General features: G+C 41.9%; 1 protein-coding gene across 1 annotated transcript in view; it reads right to left on the bottom strand.

The window, feature by feature from the left end:
• The window catches only part of arhgap32b (Rho GTPase activating protein 32b), a 150,112-nt gene that overhangs the window by 97,317 nt on the left and 31,557 nt on the right, over nucleotides 1-21,238 (bottom strand). Inside the window, exon 2 of the mRNA XM_070982456.1 lies at nucleotides 13,961-14,081. Within this exon, the coding sequence (XP_070838557.1) occupies nucleotides 13,961-14,055 (95 nt within the window). The 5' untranslated portion in view covers nucleotides 14,056-14,081. The remainder of the gene's footprint in view (nucleotides 1-13,960; nucleotides 14,082-21,238) is intronic.

Here is a 21,238-nt window from a genome sequence, read left to right as displayed (position 1 = left end):
ACTTGGCAAACAAAAGCCCCAACATTGACAAAACAGTAGCGGCATTCTTTTGCCCATTTTTTGCAATTTCTGTTAAAATTCACATTACCACATTATGGAAACCTAGTGTAATACTGTTGGGTGGAGCGAGCATGCAGGACAACCTGTCAGTGCACACAGCAGAGACGTTGAAAGAACAAGAGAGACACTGACGAAGTGTCCAAGGGTTTGGCAGTGTACAGAGCAGAAAAATGTTTGCAGGACAAATGTGTCACTGAATAATAGAGATTATTAGCCTGTGCTTATGGGGATAATAGCACACAGAAAAATATACTGACACACTATTCAAATTAAATAATTCTTTATAAAAATTTCCCTATAAAATACATTGATCAGCCACATTAAAACTGCCTGTATTATGCATGCAACAGAATTGAAGCACAAATATAATTCCCTGCTCTGCTGTTAGTTGTTTATCTTATAGCGTCTTCAGTAACGCAGATTCTCCAGCATGTGGTAAGTAATAAGAAATAACTTGTGAGTCCTCTTCCAGAATTTCTGGGCCACTGACTGACATCCCAGAGCCACAATGACATGCTTTAAGCACCACTTACCCGGGAAGCTTGAGAACTACAGACACAGTGTGAAGCACTTTCAGATGTCAGAGATAAAGGCCAAGCTTCAACCGTGCATTTCACTCTTTCCATGTATCACCGTCTCTGTTCAGAAGTGCTGTGTCCTCCCAGCATTCCCAGCATTCCTCGGTGAGGAGGCACATAAGCAGAAAGGAAGTACTGCACCTGCTCCGAACTCTCTTAACACAGCAGCCAGAAAACCTTGCTTTAACCTCGTGCTGAGCAGCACTCTCGCCTGCTTTCGCCTACCCTCTCCCTTTGTGGATAAAGAGAAACTAACGGAGGAGGTACTGAACATGGGAAGATTTCCCTCACACTTTCAAAGTTCCTATGGAGTCAAATGTTTCTCTCTCCAACACTAAAAAACAAGAGGGAGATTTAAAACAAATGCTTCAAACTCAACTATTTCCAAACATTTCCAACTCCTTCTGAAGTTTGCTCCATAATAGCAACAGCAGCTCTATTTCACTCAGAAAATGAAAGCCACGAATATCTCTCTGCCTTTATCCTCAGCCACTACTTGTGTCTCTGTTATTAGGCTGCCTGGCCACTGAATGCCTGACTCAACATATGCTCAACCTCAAACAGAAATCATGTGGGTTTTTATGCAATCATATCTTAAAAGTTGCAACAGCCAGTTAAACGTAAGACTTTTCCCTGACAGAGATCAACAGGTTGGAGGGTGGATGAGATTCAAAGTACACTAGAAGGCTGCCAGAGGACGCATCAGTCACAGAACCTCTGCTGCAATGCTTTGGGGATGAGCCACTAGCAGTGCCTTGATCAAAGGTAGAAGCTACAACAGCATCAAGGGTTTTAAACAAAAGCACTGTGCACTGATAAGTCCACATTCTGGAGTAGTTCATCACAACAGAACCAAAAGCACAAATGAGCCAGAACCATTTCAAGCTACTAAAATTACCATTTGCAGTATATCCAATAATTTTCTGGTAGGTCCTTTTCATACTAAGGTAATTGTCAGACTAACAGTGAAACAGCTAGGTTTTGCAGATATAGATCATCTATGTAAATATTGTTGCTTAACAGCTTCTAATGGAATTGTACAGTATCTTTAAAGGAATAGTTAGTTAATTTAGTTTAACTTTGCATATAGACTGGAAACAGGGGACAGCAGCTAGCCCAGCTTTGTCCAAACATAAGAAAAAAAAAAAACAAAACTGCCAAGCAATACTTCTATAGCTCATCAGTTAACATGTTATATCTTGTGTGTAATCAGTATGTAACACTCCATAATACCAGAAATGATAATTATCACATTTAGTTTTTTGTGGCATATCACATGTTAATTAGTGAGTTTTAGGGGTACTGGTAGGCAGAACTTGTGTTACCTGTTGACAGAGCAGACCAGCTGTTTCACATTGCTTTCAATGTTTATAGCTTAACTAAGATAGTCTGCTGCTAGTTGTAGCTTCATATGCTGTGCACAGATATTGCGTGACTGGTAATGATCTGCTCATCTAGCTGTCAGCTGTTGATTTGCTATAATCTTCTTCAACCCTGAGTCCAAAAAGTTGGGATGCTGTGTAAAACCTAAATAATTTGCTAATCCTTTTTGACATCTACTAAATTGAACAGCACAAAGACAATATATTTAATTTGACCTCATCAACTTCCTTGCTATATGCTTATTCTGATTTTGATGCCAGCAATACTTTCAAACAAATTGGGATAGGAGCAACAAAAGACTTGTGAAATGCTTCAAACACACCTTTTTGAAACATTCCACAGGTAAACAGGTTCATTGGTAACAGGTGATAGTAACAGAGGGCAGGAATTACACCACAGCCAAATGGCCAGTGCCATTATGCCCCTTCTACCGCACAGCCAGTTTAGCATGGCCTGTTTTGAACTGGCTGCTGTGACCGTAAAACTTGAAAAGTGCAGTGGTAGGTATGCATCCTGCTTTAGGAAATATACAGTTTACGTTGAATTTACAAGAAGATTGTCAACATATGATACCTTTACTCTTTTGTCTCTTTTGTCTCTAGAGTAATGTTTTTTTCTTCTGTTTTGTTTTTGTTTTGTGGAAAAGGGAGTTTGGAAGAATATTGTCCCTGGAGCGCACAGAGTGTCTCGGTTTAATTAAAAAACTTGGATTTTTTGAACGTTTTGTCAACTCCACAGAAACACTATGTAACTGCTAAAGTATGATAAGGTTGTCAGACACGGTGTGGCACGGTGTCACAGTGGCACGCTGTCGCCTCACAGCTAGATGGTCCCGGGTTCGAATCTCACTGTGGGCGCAGGGTACGTGTCCTCCACCATGCCTTCAGTGCCTGCTGCTTGAGGAAAGAGGCCTCTCTGTGTAGAGTTCGCATGTTCTCCCTGTGTTCACCCAGGGTATCCTCCTTAAAATACCCCCACTAAAAACAAGCAAGAAGATGACCACCTGACCAGTGGTGACGAAAGAGATTGGGTCCCTGGGCGCCGGCCGGATGGCAGCCCACCGCTCCTGGTCTGCCGTGGAGGAAGGTGACCAGGATGGGATAAAGGCGGAAGACAAATTTCACCAAATCGGCATGGCGTGTGTGTGATGTAGTTGTTGTGTGACTAATAAAGGGGATTGTCCCTCCGATTCTTCTTCTTCTTGACTGCGGTTAGTTACTGGTTTGATTAATGGTTTACATAATTTACATAGTCGAATAATGTATGTATTGTCCAGTACTGATGGTGGCTGATGAGGCCAAGTATCAGCCAATTGATCTCTGTTTCTACCGGCAGTATGCAGTAAATGGCTGCCCTTTGTCTAATGCCTGGATCATACTACATAAATCTAGCCCAATTTTGAGACAATTTTGTTGTGTCCTAGCCTCGTGGTCAATCATGAATAAAAGTCGGGCATCTGTACCCATGCAGTGTTCCATGCTAAACAACTTAAACACCCAATGACACCCAGATGAAAAACTAGCATGTCAGAATGTTTTTTGTCTTGGCACATCTAGTGACATCTCCCATGACATGTTCCTGAGTGTTTACCAATCAAGTCCTCTCTCCAGAGTGCAGTCAGGTAAATATGAAGAAGAGAAGGAGGAGGGATGCTGAGGCTGCTGCTGTCAGGTGGGACAGCAAAAGAGAGGAACAGTTTGTCAAGCTGTGGCAACAGTAATCCTGCCTATTTGATGTTTCCTCAAGACCGAGTCAAAAAAGATAAATGTTGGCAAGAAATAGTGGAAGCACTTCATCAGCCTGACTGTGCTGTCATAACATTATCCCAAGTCCTAATTGCGGGAATATGCTGATCATTACTGATTCCGGATCAAACACTAAAGTAGCCTATTTGATGCAGCCAACACAGCCAAACCTGCTTCTTGTAGAATAAGGAAATAGAGCTACTATATGTAAAACTCATTGTATCTGTTGTAATTGTTTTCAGGACACCAGTAGATGTATAAATAATGAGCGAAAGGGTCAAAGTTTACCTGATGACCTCTGAACTTGTGCGTGACCATGAGATAAGAAGTGCTATGTGTTGTCTTGCCAGTCACCCAACTAAGACACAGCAGCTGCCAGCTGTCCTGCACAGGAGGAGCCAAAGTTGTCTCCACCTGCTAAGAAAACTGAGGTCCTTTGGAGTACGTAGGACACTGTTAAAAACATTTTATGACTTTTTGGTGGCGTTTGCAACTTTCTATGCAGTGGTTTGCTGGGGCTGTGGGAGCTCTGAGAAGGCCAGAAAAAGACTTAAACTGCTCAGGACAGCTGGCTCTGTCCTGGACTGCCCTCTGGACACCATGGAGGAAGTGGGTGAGAGGACTGACATCGATTATGGACAACCCATCCCACCCCCTGCATGAGACAGTAGGGGGCTTAAGCAGCTCCTTCAGTAACAGACTGCTGCATTAAGTGTGTAAGAACCACAGGTCCTTCATCCCAACAGCTGTCAGACTGTCCAACTCCAGCATCATGTAATGCAGCTCTGTGTTGATGCTGCTTTTCTCAATTCGACATCATAAACCCACTTTTGTTTTGCACAACTGTTGTTAATGCTAATATATGCTCACATTATCCACTTCATCTGGTGCAGTTACTAAGTTGTATATTTCTCTCAACTGTGCAATTACACTATTTATTATCCATATTAGCAAAAGTACTTTTATAAACTGTATATACCATGCATATAGGTGGCAAGGTGGCCGAAGTGGTAACACTGTCGCCTCACAGCTAGAAGGTCCTGGTTCGAATCCCGCTGTGGGCGCAGGGGGCGTGTCCTCCACCATGCCTTTGGTGCCTGCTGCTCGAGAAAAAATGCAAACTGTGTGTGGAGTTTGCATGTTCTCCTCGTGTTCACCTGGGGTATCCTCCATAAAAATACTAAAAACACTAAAAACATGACACAAGAAGATCACCACCTGACCAATGGTGACAGATGAGAGTTGGGTCCCCAGGCGCTAGTCGACTGGCAGCCCACCTCTCCTGGTCTGCTGTGGAGGCTGACCATGGATGGGTCAAAAAGTGGGCATGGCGTGTGCAGTTTCCCCCCTCAACTATGCATGTTGTGTGTAATGTGACGAATAAAGGAATTCTTTTTCTTCTTCTATACACAGTCCAAGTATTTCTCAAGTGCAACAGTATTTTCCAAGTGTGATACATCCATCCATCCATCCATTTTCTATGCCGCTTATCCCTTTCGGGGTAGCGGGGGCAGCCCGAGCCTATCTCGGCTGTCAACGGGCGGGAGGCGGGGTACACCCTGGACCGGTCACCAGCCGATCGCAGGGGTGATACAATATATGACAACAGTTAGGATTATAATGGCATTTACTATTTTTTATAATGTGTACATAATGTACATACACACAGTTGTTTTTCCTATTCTGTGAACACTTATTTATTGACCCTTTTATGCCTCTGTGCTTGCTCTTTGTAGTACTTGCGGGCTGTAATGACTGAATTTCCCCGGTCTGGGATCAATTAAGTCCTATCTTATCTCATGTTATCTGATCTGCTGTGTACTGACAGATTTGGGACTTAATTTGTTTAATTTTCAAATACATTTTCAATATACATTAATATAACCATAACTATAACCATATAACATCAAACACGAGTTTAACATTACAATTAGTCAAAAAACACAAATTCTATCGGAGTTTTTTTAAATATAGTGGATTCTAGGGACACAGTACATTAAAAACCTCAACCTTCATTTTGGCCATGATGGTTATTTGAGAGAGAGATGATTTTCCATACATGTATATTTGTGTAATATATTAATGAAACAGTCTTATTTGCCTAATATATATTGCTTTCAATTAGCCCAAGCTATACTTTTGGAGCTGGTTGGCAATTCAGCTTCGTAAGTTTTTTTATAATTAGGCAGGTTGAGAAAACTTTCATAAGTGTGTGTGTGTGTGTGTGTGTGTGTGTGTGTGTGTGTGTGTGTGTGTGTGTGTGTGTGTGTGTGCGTGCGTGCATGCATGTGTGTACGTGTCTTGTTAGAAACTTTTATTTGCAACTGACAATCAGTCTAAACCTAATAAACTGCACAAATCTATTAAGGAGGCAAGAAATGAATAAATCCAGCCAAACCCAGGCAGTGTTTCCATTTTGAATGGGTGTGATCAATGTTTATAAGAGCAACTCTTAAGAGCATTGCATGTTTTCTGTACTGGACTGAACACACATGGATATATGCCACTTTGAGAACTGCCAATAATACCCTCCAGAGAATATTATGGCACTGGTCTGATGACAGAGATATCTGATGAGTGGTGACTGAAGGCTGAGGGGAGCGTAGTGCCTCATGTTCGGCTCTATAAGAATGAAATAGTGTTTTTGGTTTAGCTGAAACAAGGAATAAATTGCTGAATGACTCTCTTTGAATTGGCCAGATGAAATGAATGATATTACAATTTTCAAGTGTGATTCTGCAAAAATAAAGCATTTCTAATGACCCACTTATGTACGTTGTAGGGAATTTGACTTGGTACTCAAAGAATGTTTGAGCTTTTATCCAGATATCCAGAGTTTGCCTCTCTGTCATGGATGCCAGTGATAATATTATGATGGTTACTTTTTGCTATATTTTATTAGATGATGATAATGTGATGGAAACAGAGTGTATGGAGTTGGCAATTCTGTCCTATATCACCAACACAACAAAGTCTGGAACTTCAATGCATGCATCATTTGGCCAGAAAAGGAATGAAAATGAGCATGTCCACCAAGGTGTCATGTTTCCATCACTGCTGATCAGAGCTGGAGCTGATAAATAGCTATCACTGTTGCAGAGTCATTTGATGCAGGAAGACAAAAAGCCAGATGTTAGTGGGTGTTGGTGTTTTTTTTTTCATTCATTGTGAAAGTGGCTTAAGTGAACATTGTGCTGCTGATTCTTAGCTAGCCAGCACAGTCGATTTTCGTAAACCGGTGGAGTCATGCGCCTATGTCACCAATACCTCACAGGCAGGTTTCCACAGTGTCTGGCATTTCACTGGAATCAATAATTAGCAACAGCCACGATTCAATGCAACTATCTGAGTCAGCACATACAGTAAGACCTAAATTTATATATTTTGATCAGTATCTCATCTGACCACATTGCGTGTTCAGCACACGTAATGGTCACTCACCCTGACCGAATGTACACAGGTGTCTGGTATGGTAAGCCATCTCTGTCAGAAATATGCCACATTCAGTCACATTTCAACTTCAATGCAGTTTTTTCAGATTTTACGGCGTTTTTTCATAAATTTCACGAGGCCATAGATACGGCCACTGCGAGCCTGGACTTCCCAGACCAGAACGTCAGTCTCCTCCCGGGAGAAGTTTGGGCGTTGGACACTTTCCTGCGCGGGCTCAGTCATCCTCGAAACTTGCCATGCATCTCTCCAGCAGCGTATTTAAAGGTGAGGCAAGGAGCTGGTGTGATTGGTGAAGATTAGACTCGGCTGTGTCAAACCCACTCCATGCCTTCTCCCCTCCCTCCTTCGCCGCTGGGTGGGACTGAGATGAGAAGGAGGAGGAGTTCCGCTGGCGTGCAGTGCACGAAAATAGGAATCGAAAATAGAGCCCCTGGCCTCAGCAGGGATGGATAAACTGTGGCTGAGGTGGAAAGCGTTTCTGATGGCAAATATGGTGTTGCTTACAGAACAACAGGCAAAAGGATAGACATACACCTTAAGATGACATTAAGAATGGCTGTCAGAGTCAGGCTAGCTGCTCTTTGGCACAGAGAAAGCAAAAGGTCACACTCTGCCACTATTTCCCAGCACCACAAACACCCACAAAGCCATTCCCTTCTTCTTTGGATTAGGCAGATTGGACACTACAATGGCATATTGTTGCCACACTGTTTGTTTACATACACAACACACACTGCAGTATAGTGAAGACTTTAAATGAAGTTAATAAAAGGCATCGAGTCTATTTTTTGGTGAAATGGAAGCTGTCACTATACTGACGTGTGATTCCAGTGAATAATTTCCAGTGAGAAACATGCTGTCTGTCATGCTGTATAGATTTTTTTTACAGATAAGTACAGAACAGAGAGCTTCATCACATCAACATTCAACAACAATCACCTGAAGCTCAATATCAGCAGAACCAATGGGCTTGCGGTGGATTACAATGCTTCAAATATAGACGCTGCTGCAAAGAAGCTATAAATTGTTAAACGTGGATGCTTTGTCAGCAATTCAGTATGTGATCAAATATGAAATATGGTCACAATCTCCCCTTCTGTTCCTGAGTTATATTGAATGATAACCAGAAAAGTGTTTTTGCATGACATTATGATGTCACAGAGGAGCTCACCTTTGACTTTAAAGATATGTCGTCATCACTCTATTTCATCCTATGAGATATTTGTGTGAAGTTTTGTTGCAATCAGCGAATTAATTTTTGAGTTATGGCCAAAAACCTTTGACCACCAAAATCTAACCCAGTCATCCTTCAGTCTAATTGAACATCTGTGCTGAGAAATTACATTCACCAGAATGGGACGCATGGATGGGCAACCGGAAGATATAATGCCTTCAGCCTGAGCTGTCACCAGCTCAGAGGTATAAGAACTACTTCTGAATAATTAAATTGTTCTTAACACAAAAAACCCCATCTGGAAGAGTTATTTCTGTGAGAAATTATGAAGAAACATTGGCCTGGTTATTATCATCACTCTTTGGATGCCAAAGATGTTTTTTTGGAAGCAGAGATACCACTCTCTGTGTAACTGGTGAACAGTTACACTTTAAAGCACATCATACTGTTGTTTAATCTTTTCACCTCAAAACTGATATTGAACTGAGATTGTCAGCACTCAGTGTGATGAAGCAGTCTGTCCTGTCAGTCTGTGAAGCTAACATTAGCTTAAGCGGCTACAGAGCAGCGCTGTCAACAGTACGCATTTGGGGCTATGAGTTTGATAGTAAAACTTTGTCAGATGTGACTTCTTTACTTGCCTGCATACCATAACTGTCAACTATGAAGCTGTTGTCAATCTTGTAATTATATTTGAATGTTAGTGAGCAATGTCCAGGATGCCACTACTGAAATATTTTAATAAATGTGAGCTAATCTAATAAATTCAGTCTGTAGAACACTAGGTAAGATAAGTCAACACAAGTCAAGTCAACAACAAGTGACAGCATTATTTTATCTGACTATCTAATGGAGAAATGGGGTTTGTGATCAGTTTTGGTACAATCATATTTAATAATAATTTTAATGACAGAAGAAAAACGTCAATTAAATATTTTTGATTGAGACTGAGTCCGAATAACTTGTGTGACTCATGATGGTACTTCTGAGGACACATGACTTCATTGCAGCCTGTCCTGAGTAAATTATTGAAAGTCAAATCTATTGTGGACCCTGCACATCTGTCATTTCCACTGCCTTGGAAACCAACAATCAGAAGAAAAAACAGGGAGGAAGTTATTAGTGGGCAGTGCACAGGATTTCAACCTTATGTATGTTCTGGATCTCATCCACTGGCTGGAAGTCCCTCCCGTCGGCCAGCAGTTTAAGCTCCTATCTCAGGGATAGGAGGCAGTTTAGTTAGTTTTCTGCCTAGCATACATGGTATAGCAGACAAGACAGGAGTCAACTGTCTGTCTGTTCTTGTTTCTGTTCCTGCCATCCACATGTATCTACACAAGTCACTCCATGAATAGGTATCATTCTGCTCGTGCAAACTGCCCAGGCAATCTGATCTGGCATACTGCGGTGTTCCAGTTGTACTTGAAGTCAGCATTGCAGCTCACTCAGCCAGCCATCCATGTTAAACTGAAATATGCCTTGATGTCTCCATAAGTATTACTCTGGCGTTGATACAAATTTACAGAAACGACTGAACACTTGTATGGTCACAGACTATCGTGGTTATTTTACCCTCAGCAGAACTCAGGCATGGATTTAATGGACAGCTGTGTTAGTTAGCCATATGGCTGTTGTGCAGCATTGATTACTAGAAAAACATGGGAGAGTTGTATGAGAGCAACCCAATAGCTCTCCCTTGTACAAGTGCTGTATATGGAATACTGATGGACAGGATACATAGATGTATTCATTTTGGAAGTCACACACTCTTCATAATAACTTCTGTTTTAACATGTATGCATGTTTGTTATCTTGAACAGGGTTGAATTAACGAGAGAATCAATTCTATGACTTGCTTCACAAATTTCAATTCCACAAATAGAATAAGCTGCAGCTCTGACTGCAGATCAAGGTTATCCAACAATAAAGGAAGCAATCTGTCTCTGATCATCTGTCTGTGCGTTTTCTTTACAACCATTCACCTGATGGACTCCACACTTGACAGGTGTAGCGCAATTTTGAGTATGAAGTACTTTGGATGACCTCTGATCAAAAAATTGTGAGTTACCAAATGCTGACGGAACGTTTCTATTTCAAAAGGCACAGCTTTTATAGCCTTTACAGTGCTGGTTTAGGCCCAGAAAACTCACAGACCAATTGCATACGTTGTAAATCATCTCACGTGATGCTACTCAGCCAATCAATTTTGTGCAGCAGAGATGGCTACACCTGGTCAAAGCGTGCATTCCACCAGAGAACAAGCTGCAGCTAAGAAACCTAGCCCACTATCATTTTAAGTGTATTTTAGACGAGACCCAACAATTTTGTGTTCTATAAGAACTGCTATGCATGAAGACTAAAAAATCCTGGAAAACTTTGTCAATGCTGTAGTCACAGGAACACACACTGTCTTGTTTCATTTTTGTCCCCTCTCAAATTAGGATGATCAACATGTGAAATACGTTTCTTTTAGTAGTAGTCACTTAAAATTGATTTTATAAATCTTTCTTCATTGACCCCATGTAAACGTAATTCTGCACCACTGCCGTTATGGTAATGTGACGTTGTATCATGCATCATCTAAACTCGCTATTTGTCCGTTTTCTGTTCCCTTTAAATGACATATATGAGTGGGAAAAATGGCTTAAATTAACGACTGTTGCGACAGTCTGTGAATCATTTCAGGAATTTTCATTGGCCAAACTGATGCAAAAATACATTTTTCAGGGATGATCATAACTGCATATTATACCTTTGATTAAATAAATCCATGTCGGAACCATTTTAAATTTTAAGTATTTGAGTAAAAATACTGACTGTCCAGTTCAGGGAAAGGGCTGCTGTGACATACAGTAATTACATGAAACTATCAATCAGAGCAATACTTTCAGAGTTAGAGGTCCAGTATCTTTCACATCAGTCTTCAGATATATAAGGTTAATTATTATTATTAATTTCATAACTGTTTGAGATTGTGTTTTATTTATTTGGGGTAAATTAATTGGTATAGTAATCGACCAAATCTAAGTTATTCCCAGAGCCATATAGTGAGAGGGTTATAGGGTCTCTCTCTCTCTCTCTCTCTCTCTCTCTCTCTCTCTCTCTCTCTCTCTCTCTCTCTCTCTCTCTCTCTCTCTCTCTCTCTCTCTCTCTCTCTCTCTCTCTCTCTCTCTCTCTCTCTCCCTCCCTCTCTTTCTCTTTTCTCAGACTTGACAAAGCTCCTCACAGATCACATGATACAATTGTTTGCACATGTTGTGTAGGACTAACCATTACAAACAAGGTGCAGTCACATCATGACTAAACTAAAAGGGGAAAAAAGAAATCAAAATGACTGCCAGTGTAAAAATACAGACATAATTCACCTCGTAGTCTGAAGCTTCTAACCTAAAGTAAAAGAGACAACTTGCTTGGCTTACTGCTGATTTAATTTAAAACAACAAATTCCTTATGTCCAATCAAATGCTTGTACAAGCACATGGAATACTGCACCCCTTGCAGCCTGTGTGTAGCTCAAATTCGCTGCTGCGTGATCTGTTTAGTTACAGATTCAGGAGCTCGGTTGCTGGTGAGGGCCTCCTCTGCACAGAACTGTTCTGTTGTCTGCTTTTCTGTCTGACTGGATTAGGGAATCACAAACAGTATATAGTTTTATATACAGCATTTTCTTTCTCGTTCTCTTTCCTACACCTCCTTGGGGCCTTGTGTCCCCAGCCCGCTCTCCTCAGGTCTGGCTGCTGATCCAGTGATCCAGCCCTGTCCACCAAGATTTACCGGACAACTTTCCAAATGCACTAGCCTGGGCCAAACACCCTCCCCATCATCACTGATAAAAAAAATTATCTGCTGCAATGGGCAACAGACTGAGCACACACACCTTCCTATATACACTGTACATGACATCATCTACAAACTATTTCACAGAAGAGAAACATCCTTTTCTATTTTGTTTTTGTTTCACTTCGCTTCACTGTCTTTCTTTCTTTTTTTCTCCTTTCTCTTCTTTTCACTCACTCTTTCTCAGTAGTAATGTTGGGCTGCTGTCTAATGTATGCTAAGCTGCTGCTGCCATGGTAACCCTGGTGCAGGATTTAGACCCAGTTCAGGACCGGAGGGGGTGATGTGCAAGGGGCAGGTGGAGGGGATGAACAGCCTTAACTGTAATCCCCCCCACCCCCACCCCCCCCACTATCCAAAAAAGATAATATACAGCAGCAGCACACATTTGCAAAAGCAGAGACAGATGCACACAAGTATATAGTCAGTGACACACACACACACACACACACACACACACACACACACACACACAGAGACAGACAGACACACACACAGAGACACACACTGCTAATCCAGCAGTGGGAATAAACCCACATCATGCTGCCTTAACAATAATGTCGGGGAGAGAATCCATTGGCTACCTGGTTGCAAAGCATGAGAACATGTACACATGTAGTCTACGTATATTTGAGTGTATTATAAAGAAGGCAGGTGAAGTCAGAATGTGAGTGGTGACTAACAGATATAGTGAGGAAATGACAGCCAAATGAGTCACAGAGTTAATTTCCATCTCTGATTGTACAATGTGTCAAAGGAGATCCCCAGGAGGTGTTGGAGATTAGTTATCCCTCATTGGCATAGAGAGTAACAACTGTAATGTAGACAGATAGATGACGAGGGAGCTCGCCATGAAACACACCCCTAACAACACAGATTAATGGTTGTTGGCTGTCAGTGTGCTGATCGCCTGCATGTGTGACAGCAATGTTTGTCCTAAAACATCCCTGTGAGGCATGTGTACTGGATACAAGTCCATGTGTGTTTTGTGAATATACATGCTTGAGGGTGTGCATGTGTGTGTGTCTGTGTGATGACAGTGCACAGGCATGTGGGTGTACAGATGTAGCAATGACGTAACTAGCTGAAAGCTGATACACTCAGCCCCTCCGTGGAGGCTGTGGTTGCCAGAGCTGGGAGCTGACTGACTCCCTCAGTAAAGGAAATCTGAATGAGGGGTTTCCAGCAGTAATGGTTAGTGATGGCTGTCGCCCAGTTGCTATGGGCTGATGGCATGAGGGTGGGGGTTAAATAGGGGGTGGGGTGGTGACTGTGCAAACTCACCCTATCGGCTCAGCTACAGTGCTCAGGCACGTCTACCGATGCCTCCCCCTCATCCGCTGCATGCGCATAACCTGCTGTCATTTCTCCTTGAGGCATAGAGGAAGCCAAGTAATACCCCACATCTATCATGAACACACATCCAGCACTCTACACTGGCACTGCTATATGCACAAACCAGATTTTCCTGCTGTCAAAACTTGAGCATTTGCCTCACATACAGGGAGAGAAATGATACAGGGGAAGACACACATGCATACAGAAGATTAGAAGACAGGCACATGCACACTCACATTCACACACTCTCCATGCCCCCTATTCTGACTATAAACAAACTAGCAAGCTCACCAAACCACAACCCAAGGTGTGGTCCACACTCTTCCTCCCCTTCCCACTCTGATGGAAGTCCAGTCCTGAGGGTGTGCACCAGGCTTTTCCTGTGCTCTTACCTGTCCAATATGTCATGGCTGGACGTGGCTGTGGCTCCCAGCAGTCCGAGTGCTGCACTCCCCACCGCTGCGGCAGCCCCGCTGCCTGCCTCCATGATACTGACTCACTGCAATGAGCAGCCTGCCAAAGAAACGAAGAGGGAGGGGAGGAGGAGGGAGGGGGGAGATGTGAAGAGATAGATCAAGAGGGAGAAAGACGAATGAGATAAAAGAAATCACATGTAGAGGCAAGAGGGAGGATGACAGGGAAAAAAGCAGAAGGAGAGAGGAATATGGGGAATAATTAGAGAAAGAAGACTGAAAACGATGAGTGGTGAAAAAACGGAAATGAGTCCGAAGATTGCATGAGAGCAGGATGAGAAGAACAGGGTTGGGGTGGGGGGTACGGGGAGAGGGAGAAAAAAAATCATTAATTGTATGTATAGTCTGTAAATCAAATAAGTCATGACGATGGAGCTTTGCAGAGCAGGATTCCACTTCGGTGTTAACACATGGAGATTCTGGCACACACATTCCAGTGTGAATCACCAGACAAACACCAGCATTGGCTGCCCTGCTGCCCTGTGGTGACTGTGTTCTCTGAAGTCTCCCTCCTCAACCCCAAAATATCATGGTCAGATCCATTTTTTGATCCATTTTTTCCAGCTAACCCTTTTTCTTTTTATTTAAAATGCCATTTTTTTGCTCATCTATAACAATATTGTTTCCAGACATTCACAGACACACACACCAGAAGCTTTTAAACAAAAAAGAAAAGCTAGATGCTGCTTTCAAGTTTATCAACTGTCCAATACATTTCTAGCAATTCTCCACCCAGGTTTTAAGACAACACAGTCCCATACATCCTAAAAACACAAGCTTGCTATGCAAAACTTACTATAAGATTTAAGACTTTGCTCTGACAAACATGAGGAACACTATGGTGTTCCCTGAACTGCTTTAAGTCAGCAAATGTAAGCAGCAGCGAACTTGTGGACCTCCCAATAACAATTTCCTGAAGCACAAAATGATAAACTTACATTTGAGAAACTGGAAGAATGGAAAGTGTGGAATTTTTGCTTGAAAAATTACATAAATCAATTATTAAAATTAGGGCTGCACGGTAGCGCAGCAGGTAGTGCGCGTGCCTCACAACAAGAAGGTTACCGGTTCGATCCCCGGGTCAGGTGGGGCCTTTCTGTGTGAAGTTTGCATGTTCTTCCCGTGCATGCGTGGTCCGGGTACTCCGACTTCCTCCCACAGACCAAAAACATGCTCATTAGGTTAATTGATGACTCTAAATTGTCTGTAGGTGTGAGTGTGAGTGTGACTGTTTGTTTGGCCCTGCAATCGGCTGGAGACCGGTTCAGGGTGTACCCCGCCTCTCGCCCATTGTAGCTGGGATAGGCTCCAGCCCCCTGCAACCCCAAAAGGGATAGGCGGTATAGATAATGGATGGATGGAATTATTAAAATTACTGCTTCTTGTACTGTACTACACACTTAATCAGATAATTCTTTCAAATTAGAAAAAAATTCTTTCTAAAGTGCACGTGTTATTACATTAAATGGACATTTCTCCAGCTGTTTAGAACTGACCTTTCTCCCAAACTCTGGTTAATATCACATTAATATCACTCTGGTTAGCTCCATGATATCCATGGCGTTCTACCAATTTGGAAGAATTTTGGTTCACCTGGCAAGACAGTCTTAAAATATACAGGAAAGCCCTCCGCAGTACCAGGGCAGCCTATTACTCTGCACTAATAGAGGAAAATAAGAACAATCCCAGGTTTCTCTTCAGCACTGTAGCCAGGCTGACAGAGAGTCATAATTCTGTTGAACCATATATTCCTTTAGCTCTGAACAGTAATGACTTCATGAGCTTCTTTAATGATAAAATTCTGACTATTAGAGACAGAATTCATCGGCTCCTGCCGTCAACAGGTACTGTTTTGTCTTCAAACACAGAAACCGTAGAAACTGTTACTCAGTCTGTCGCAGTTTTAGACTGTTTTACTCCTGTCGAACTTCACCAACTAATTTCAATAATTTCATCATCAAAATCATCAACCTGTATTTTAGATCCTATCCCAACTAAGCTGTTTAAAGAAGTATTACCTCTAATTGACTCTTCAGTGTTAGACATGATCAATCTATCTTTATCAACAGGCTACGTACCACAGTCCTTTAAAGTAGCTGTGATAAAACCTCTACTTGAAAAGCCTACTCTTGATCCAGGGGTTTTAGCCAACTATAGACCGATATCCAACCTTCCCTTTCTCTCAAAAACTCTTGAGAAAGCAGTTGCCAATCAGCTGTGCAACTTTCTAAACAATAATAGTTTATTTGAGGATTTCCAGTCAGAATTTAGAGTGCATCATAGCACTGAGACAGCACTGGTTAAAGTTACAAATGACCTTCTAATTGCAGCTGATAAATGATTTGTCTCTGTACTAGTCTTATTGGATCTTAGTGCTGCATTTGACACCATTGACCATGGCATCCTATTGCAGACACTGGAACACTTCATTGGCATTAATGGAACTGCGCTAAGCTGGTTTAAATCCTACTTGTCAGATCGCTCTCAGTTTGTATGCGTTAATGACGACTCCTCTGTGCTCACTAAACAAGCTTCCTGCATGTCTGTGGGTTGTTGTTGACTTCTCGGCAGATTTTCCTGGCAAGTTTAGAGGACACCTTAAGCTTTCTGCCACGCCCACTGAGGTTTTTAACAGTGTTGAACCTCTTGTGCTTGATGATGATGCTCTGGACGGTTGACACAGGGACATCATACTGCTTGGAAATGGCCTTATAACCCTTTCCTTCACTGTAGGCACATACAAGACGGTGACGTAGGTCCTCGCTGAGCTCCTTCTTCTTGACCATGATGACCAGAAATTGGGAATGACCTGAGCACTTTTCCCCTATTTATACTCTTCTGGAAGGATGGGTTTTTTTTGTTTTTAAATCAGTGTTTAACATTTGGTCAACAATGTTAAAGGGTTTTATTCCATTGTGACACCTTAAAGTAACTACTGGACAAAGATTACCACATTTGGTACATTTTTGTTGATATATTGTCAGGGGTATGAATAATTTTGAACATGGCATTTTTTGGGAATCCATCAATAAAATACCCCTGAAATGAATATTTTCATAAATTTTATATTGTTGTCATTCGTTCAATTGTTGTTCACATATAACTGATACACAAACTTAAAAAAATGTAATATTTCGTCACTAAATTAAAAAATCACAAGAATTAGCAAGGGTATGAATAATTTTGAGGACGACTGTATATGCTTCCTTTAGGTAAGATTATCAGGAAGCACTTAATAAATTTTCATTGCTATGCAGATGATACCCAGCTATATTTATCAATAAAGCCGGAAGAAACCAGTCAGTTAACTAGACTACAAGCAAGTCTTCATGACATAAAGACCTGGATGACCTGCAATTTTCTGATGCTAAACTCAGACAAAACTGAAGTTATAGTAGTAGGCCCTAAACATCTCAGAAAGTCACTTTCTGATGACATAGCAGTTATGGATGGCATTGTGCTGGCCTCCAGCACCACTGTAAAGAATCTGGGAGTTATCTTTGACCCAGACATGTCCTTTCACTCCCATGTAAAACAAATTTCAAGGACTGCCTTTTTTCACCTACGTAATATCGCAAAAATCAGGCATAATTTGTCTCAAAATGATGCAGAAAAACTAGTCCATGCATTCATAACTTCCAGGCTGGATTATTGCAATTCTTTACTATCAGGCTGCCCAAATTCGTTGCTGAATATTCTCCAGTTGCTCCAGAACGCTGCAGCACGTGTTCTGACAAAAACCAGGAAGAAAGATCATATTTCTCCAATACTCGCCACTCTGCACTGGCTCCCTCTAAAGTTTAGAATAGAGTTTAAAATTCTCCTCCTTACTTACGAAGCCATAAATGGCCAGGCACCTTCTTATCTTAAAGAGCTCATAGTACCTTATTGCCCCACTCGAACACTGTGTTCCCAGAATGCAGGTCTACTTATGGTTCCTAAAGTCTCAAAAAGCACAACAGGAGTCAGAGCATTTAGCTATCAAGCTCCTCTCCTGTGGAACCATCTTCCAGTCTTTGTCCGGGAGGCAGACACTGTCTCTACATTTAAGAGTAGGCTTAAAACTTTCCTTTTTGATAAAGCTTATAGTTAGGGCTGGCTCAGGCTTGTCCTGGACCAGCCCCTAGTTATGCTGCTATAGGATTAGACTGTCGGGGGACATCCAAAGATACACCAAGCTCCTCTGTCCTTCTGTCCCTCTCTATCTGCACGCCTGTCCTACCATGGCGTGTTACTAACTTAGCTCCTTCCCCGGAGTCTCTGTGCTTTGTCGTCTTGCAGGTTCCACAGTGGCTGAATCTGGATTGTGGATTGCAGCTGCGTCTCCTGCCTTGGCCCTGCCTGACATCCACTGCAACTGCTACTACTGTTATTACATCCACTGTCACTGTTACTGTGATTGCATGTCTGTCTCTCTCTCTCTCTCTCTCTGACTGCATTTCTGTCTGTCTGTCTGTCTGTCTCCCTCTCTCTGTCTTGCTCTCCCTCTCTCACCCAACCAGTTGAGGCAGATGGCCGCCCACCCAGAGTCTGGTTCTGCTCGAGGTTTCTGCCTGTTAAAAGGAAGTTTTTCCTCACCACTGTCTCCAAGTGCTTGCTCATGGGGGAATTGTTGGTTTCTTTGTAGATAAAAGAGCTTGGTCTGTACCAGCTCTATATGGAAAGTGTCCTGAGACAACTTCTGTTGTGATTTGGCGCTATACAAATAAATTGAATTGAATTGAATTACACGAGTAGTTTACTGCCAACTAGACAACCAGTCCACCTCCCTTCTTGTGACCTAATTTACTGTCGTTCTTATGCATGCACACTATGTTTCACACAGTACATGCATTGTTATCTGTCATTTAAAACACACATTTACTGTGATTAAGGTTACTTTGGGAATATCAAAGTATTCCCAAAGTAATCATCTCCTCTCCACTGAATCATCAGTGTACCCATAATCGCAGCAGCCCACTTGGGTATTATTTCTATAATACGATGCACCACATGACAACCTCCAAATGAAATCCAAATGTGACGTTGTCAGCAGACGAAAATAGATGACAGGACCACAGCAGGAATGACCCAATAAAACAGGGGAAGAGAGAAAAGTCTTTACAGTCCGTTGCTCTGTGGCAGTCAAGGGCTATGTGCTTTAATCCCAGGATGCTGCCAAGAAGAGAGAGATGGAGAGGTGGTGGGAGGTGGGGGCAGGAGTGAAAGCGTGGGAGGAAAGGATCCTCACAGGCCACACTGAAGCAGCAGGTTCAACATCTGAGACTTGCTGGGCATACATAAGCCCCAAGGCTCTGTGTGATGTGCAGTTTAGTCAGAAAAGGCATCACATACATACTATTTATAACAAAAGACTCAGACATGAGCAGATAAGAGATCCAGCAAATAAAATGTATGTATTCTACAATAGATGTTTGTTTGTTTTTAACTGTAACAGGAACTCCTCTTGAATGATTTAAGTTTTTCATTCAAAGTGATTCAGGGAATTTTGTTCTAAAAATTGCAGCAATCATGAGTGATTAAGCCTCCCTCTGGACCACTCACAAACCAATTCATCACCTCGTTTTGACCTGTGATCGTCCATGGCATAAGAACAGACTGTCTGGATGGACAGTTTAACAACTTCTGTGGCTTTAAACATGCTCAGTGGTGTAGTACAAAAGTTGATTGGTTTAAACCAGCACAGTATTGACCAGACAACTACAGCACATGGTGATATCAACTGCTATGAACAGCTGAGTGGTGTAACATGAGCATGAAGGCAGGATGAGTGGTGGACATAGACACAGGCTCCATGTTGAAATTCATCTCATGTCCCGGGCAACAGTAAACTCCTGGTCTGATATAACCCACAAACAGCTGTCACACAGGAAGACATAAGTTCAACACATCTGACGTTAAGTGCATTTTTGTGTGGTAGTGCCTGCCTGCTTACGCTGTGGGCATGAAAATACACATCTTTTGTTATTGCGTATGGAGGGACTCAAGTGCGTGCATTTGTTAAGAGGAAGTGAGTTTGTGTATACCTGATGTGGCAGAAAACCTATAAAATGGCCAACCTTGAAAGAGGCCAGGGGCTCTTCGGCTTGGAGGAGATTAAAAATCAAGACTGAAGAGTCTCTACAAAGTAAAGATCCTTCTTTGTCATCAGGACGGGAGCATAACTGAAAACAAAGATTTTCCAAGGCCATGACTTACCACAGGTTTGAGTCAGGAAATATTTCCCTTCTCCAACATCACATGACGTGGCCATTAAGACTTTATTGAGGCTAAAAGGTTAAAAGAAATGCACAAACATAGTTTGTTTTGTCTTTTTTCCAACATGAACATTGTATAATGTCCACACAAACACACACGCACGCACACACACACACACACTTAACACCAAAGTATTCGATCTTTTGTCAACAAATCAAAAGTAAATGAATGCAAAGTCATCTCACTAACCAGCAGGTATCTGTGGAATCACAAACACTGTATCCTCCTAACAACTGTGTCACCAAAAGCTGTGCCTTCAGAAGATGATCTTGTATTTGAGTAACATTATTAAAGAGATTTATTGTGAATTTATCAACAAAATTCTAAATCTACAATGCTGTAGACAAAAAGCAGCAACAGAACGGCTGGGGCACAGCTCTGGAGTACACAAGTGAGCCATGTAAATACACACAAACCCCTCTACATGAAGCAATACTAGGATGGCACAGTTCACTTAGGTGACCTCTTCCAAAGGAAGACTCTGCAGCTACGCCTTAAAGCAGATAGAACTGCTATAAAAAGGCCGAATGAACACTGCTGGCATATTTTGTTTGCTTCCCTCATGACTGAAGCAAAAGCAGGTTGAGAGTGAAAAAAGTCACTTGACAAAAAAAGTGACCTTTCTTGATTCCTGCTATCATCACCACCAGTCTTAATGTGGACAGACTAGCCATTGGTATGAAAATGATCAAAGCTGTAATTTACAATCCATCAGTTATTCATTTACTCATTAAAATCTGTGCAATAATGCAGGACCTCACAGAACAAATGAAATGTTCTTGTGATGTGTTAACTATTTATTGTCATTGTTGCCAATTTGGGGAATTTCCCGCTACAGTACTAACTGTCCATTTAGATTAAGTCTCGATTTAGTTCTCAAAAGTGATAAGCAAAAAATCAACCAGCCAGTAAGTTCATGTGCTGTTTAAACTGTACAGC

This window comes from Chaetodon trifascialis, chromosome 16, assembly GCF_039877785.1.
Source record: "Chaetodon trifascialis isolate fChaTrf1 chromosome 16, fChaTrf1.hap1, whole genome shotgun sequence".
NCBI classification, from domain to species: domain Eukaryota; kingdom Metazoa; phylum Chordata; class Actinopteri; order Chaetodontiformes; family Chaetodontidae; genus Chaetodon; species Chaetodon trifascialis.
The sequence above is the reverse complement of the archived record's forward strand: the minus strand, read 5'-3'. Positions and strand labels throughout refer to the sequence as shown.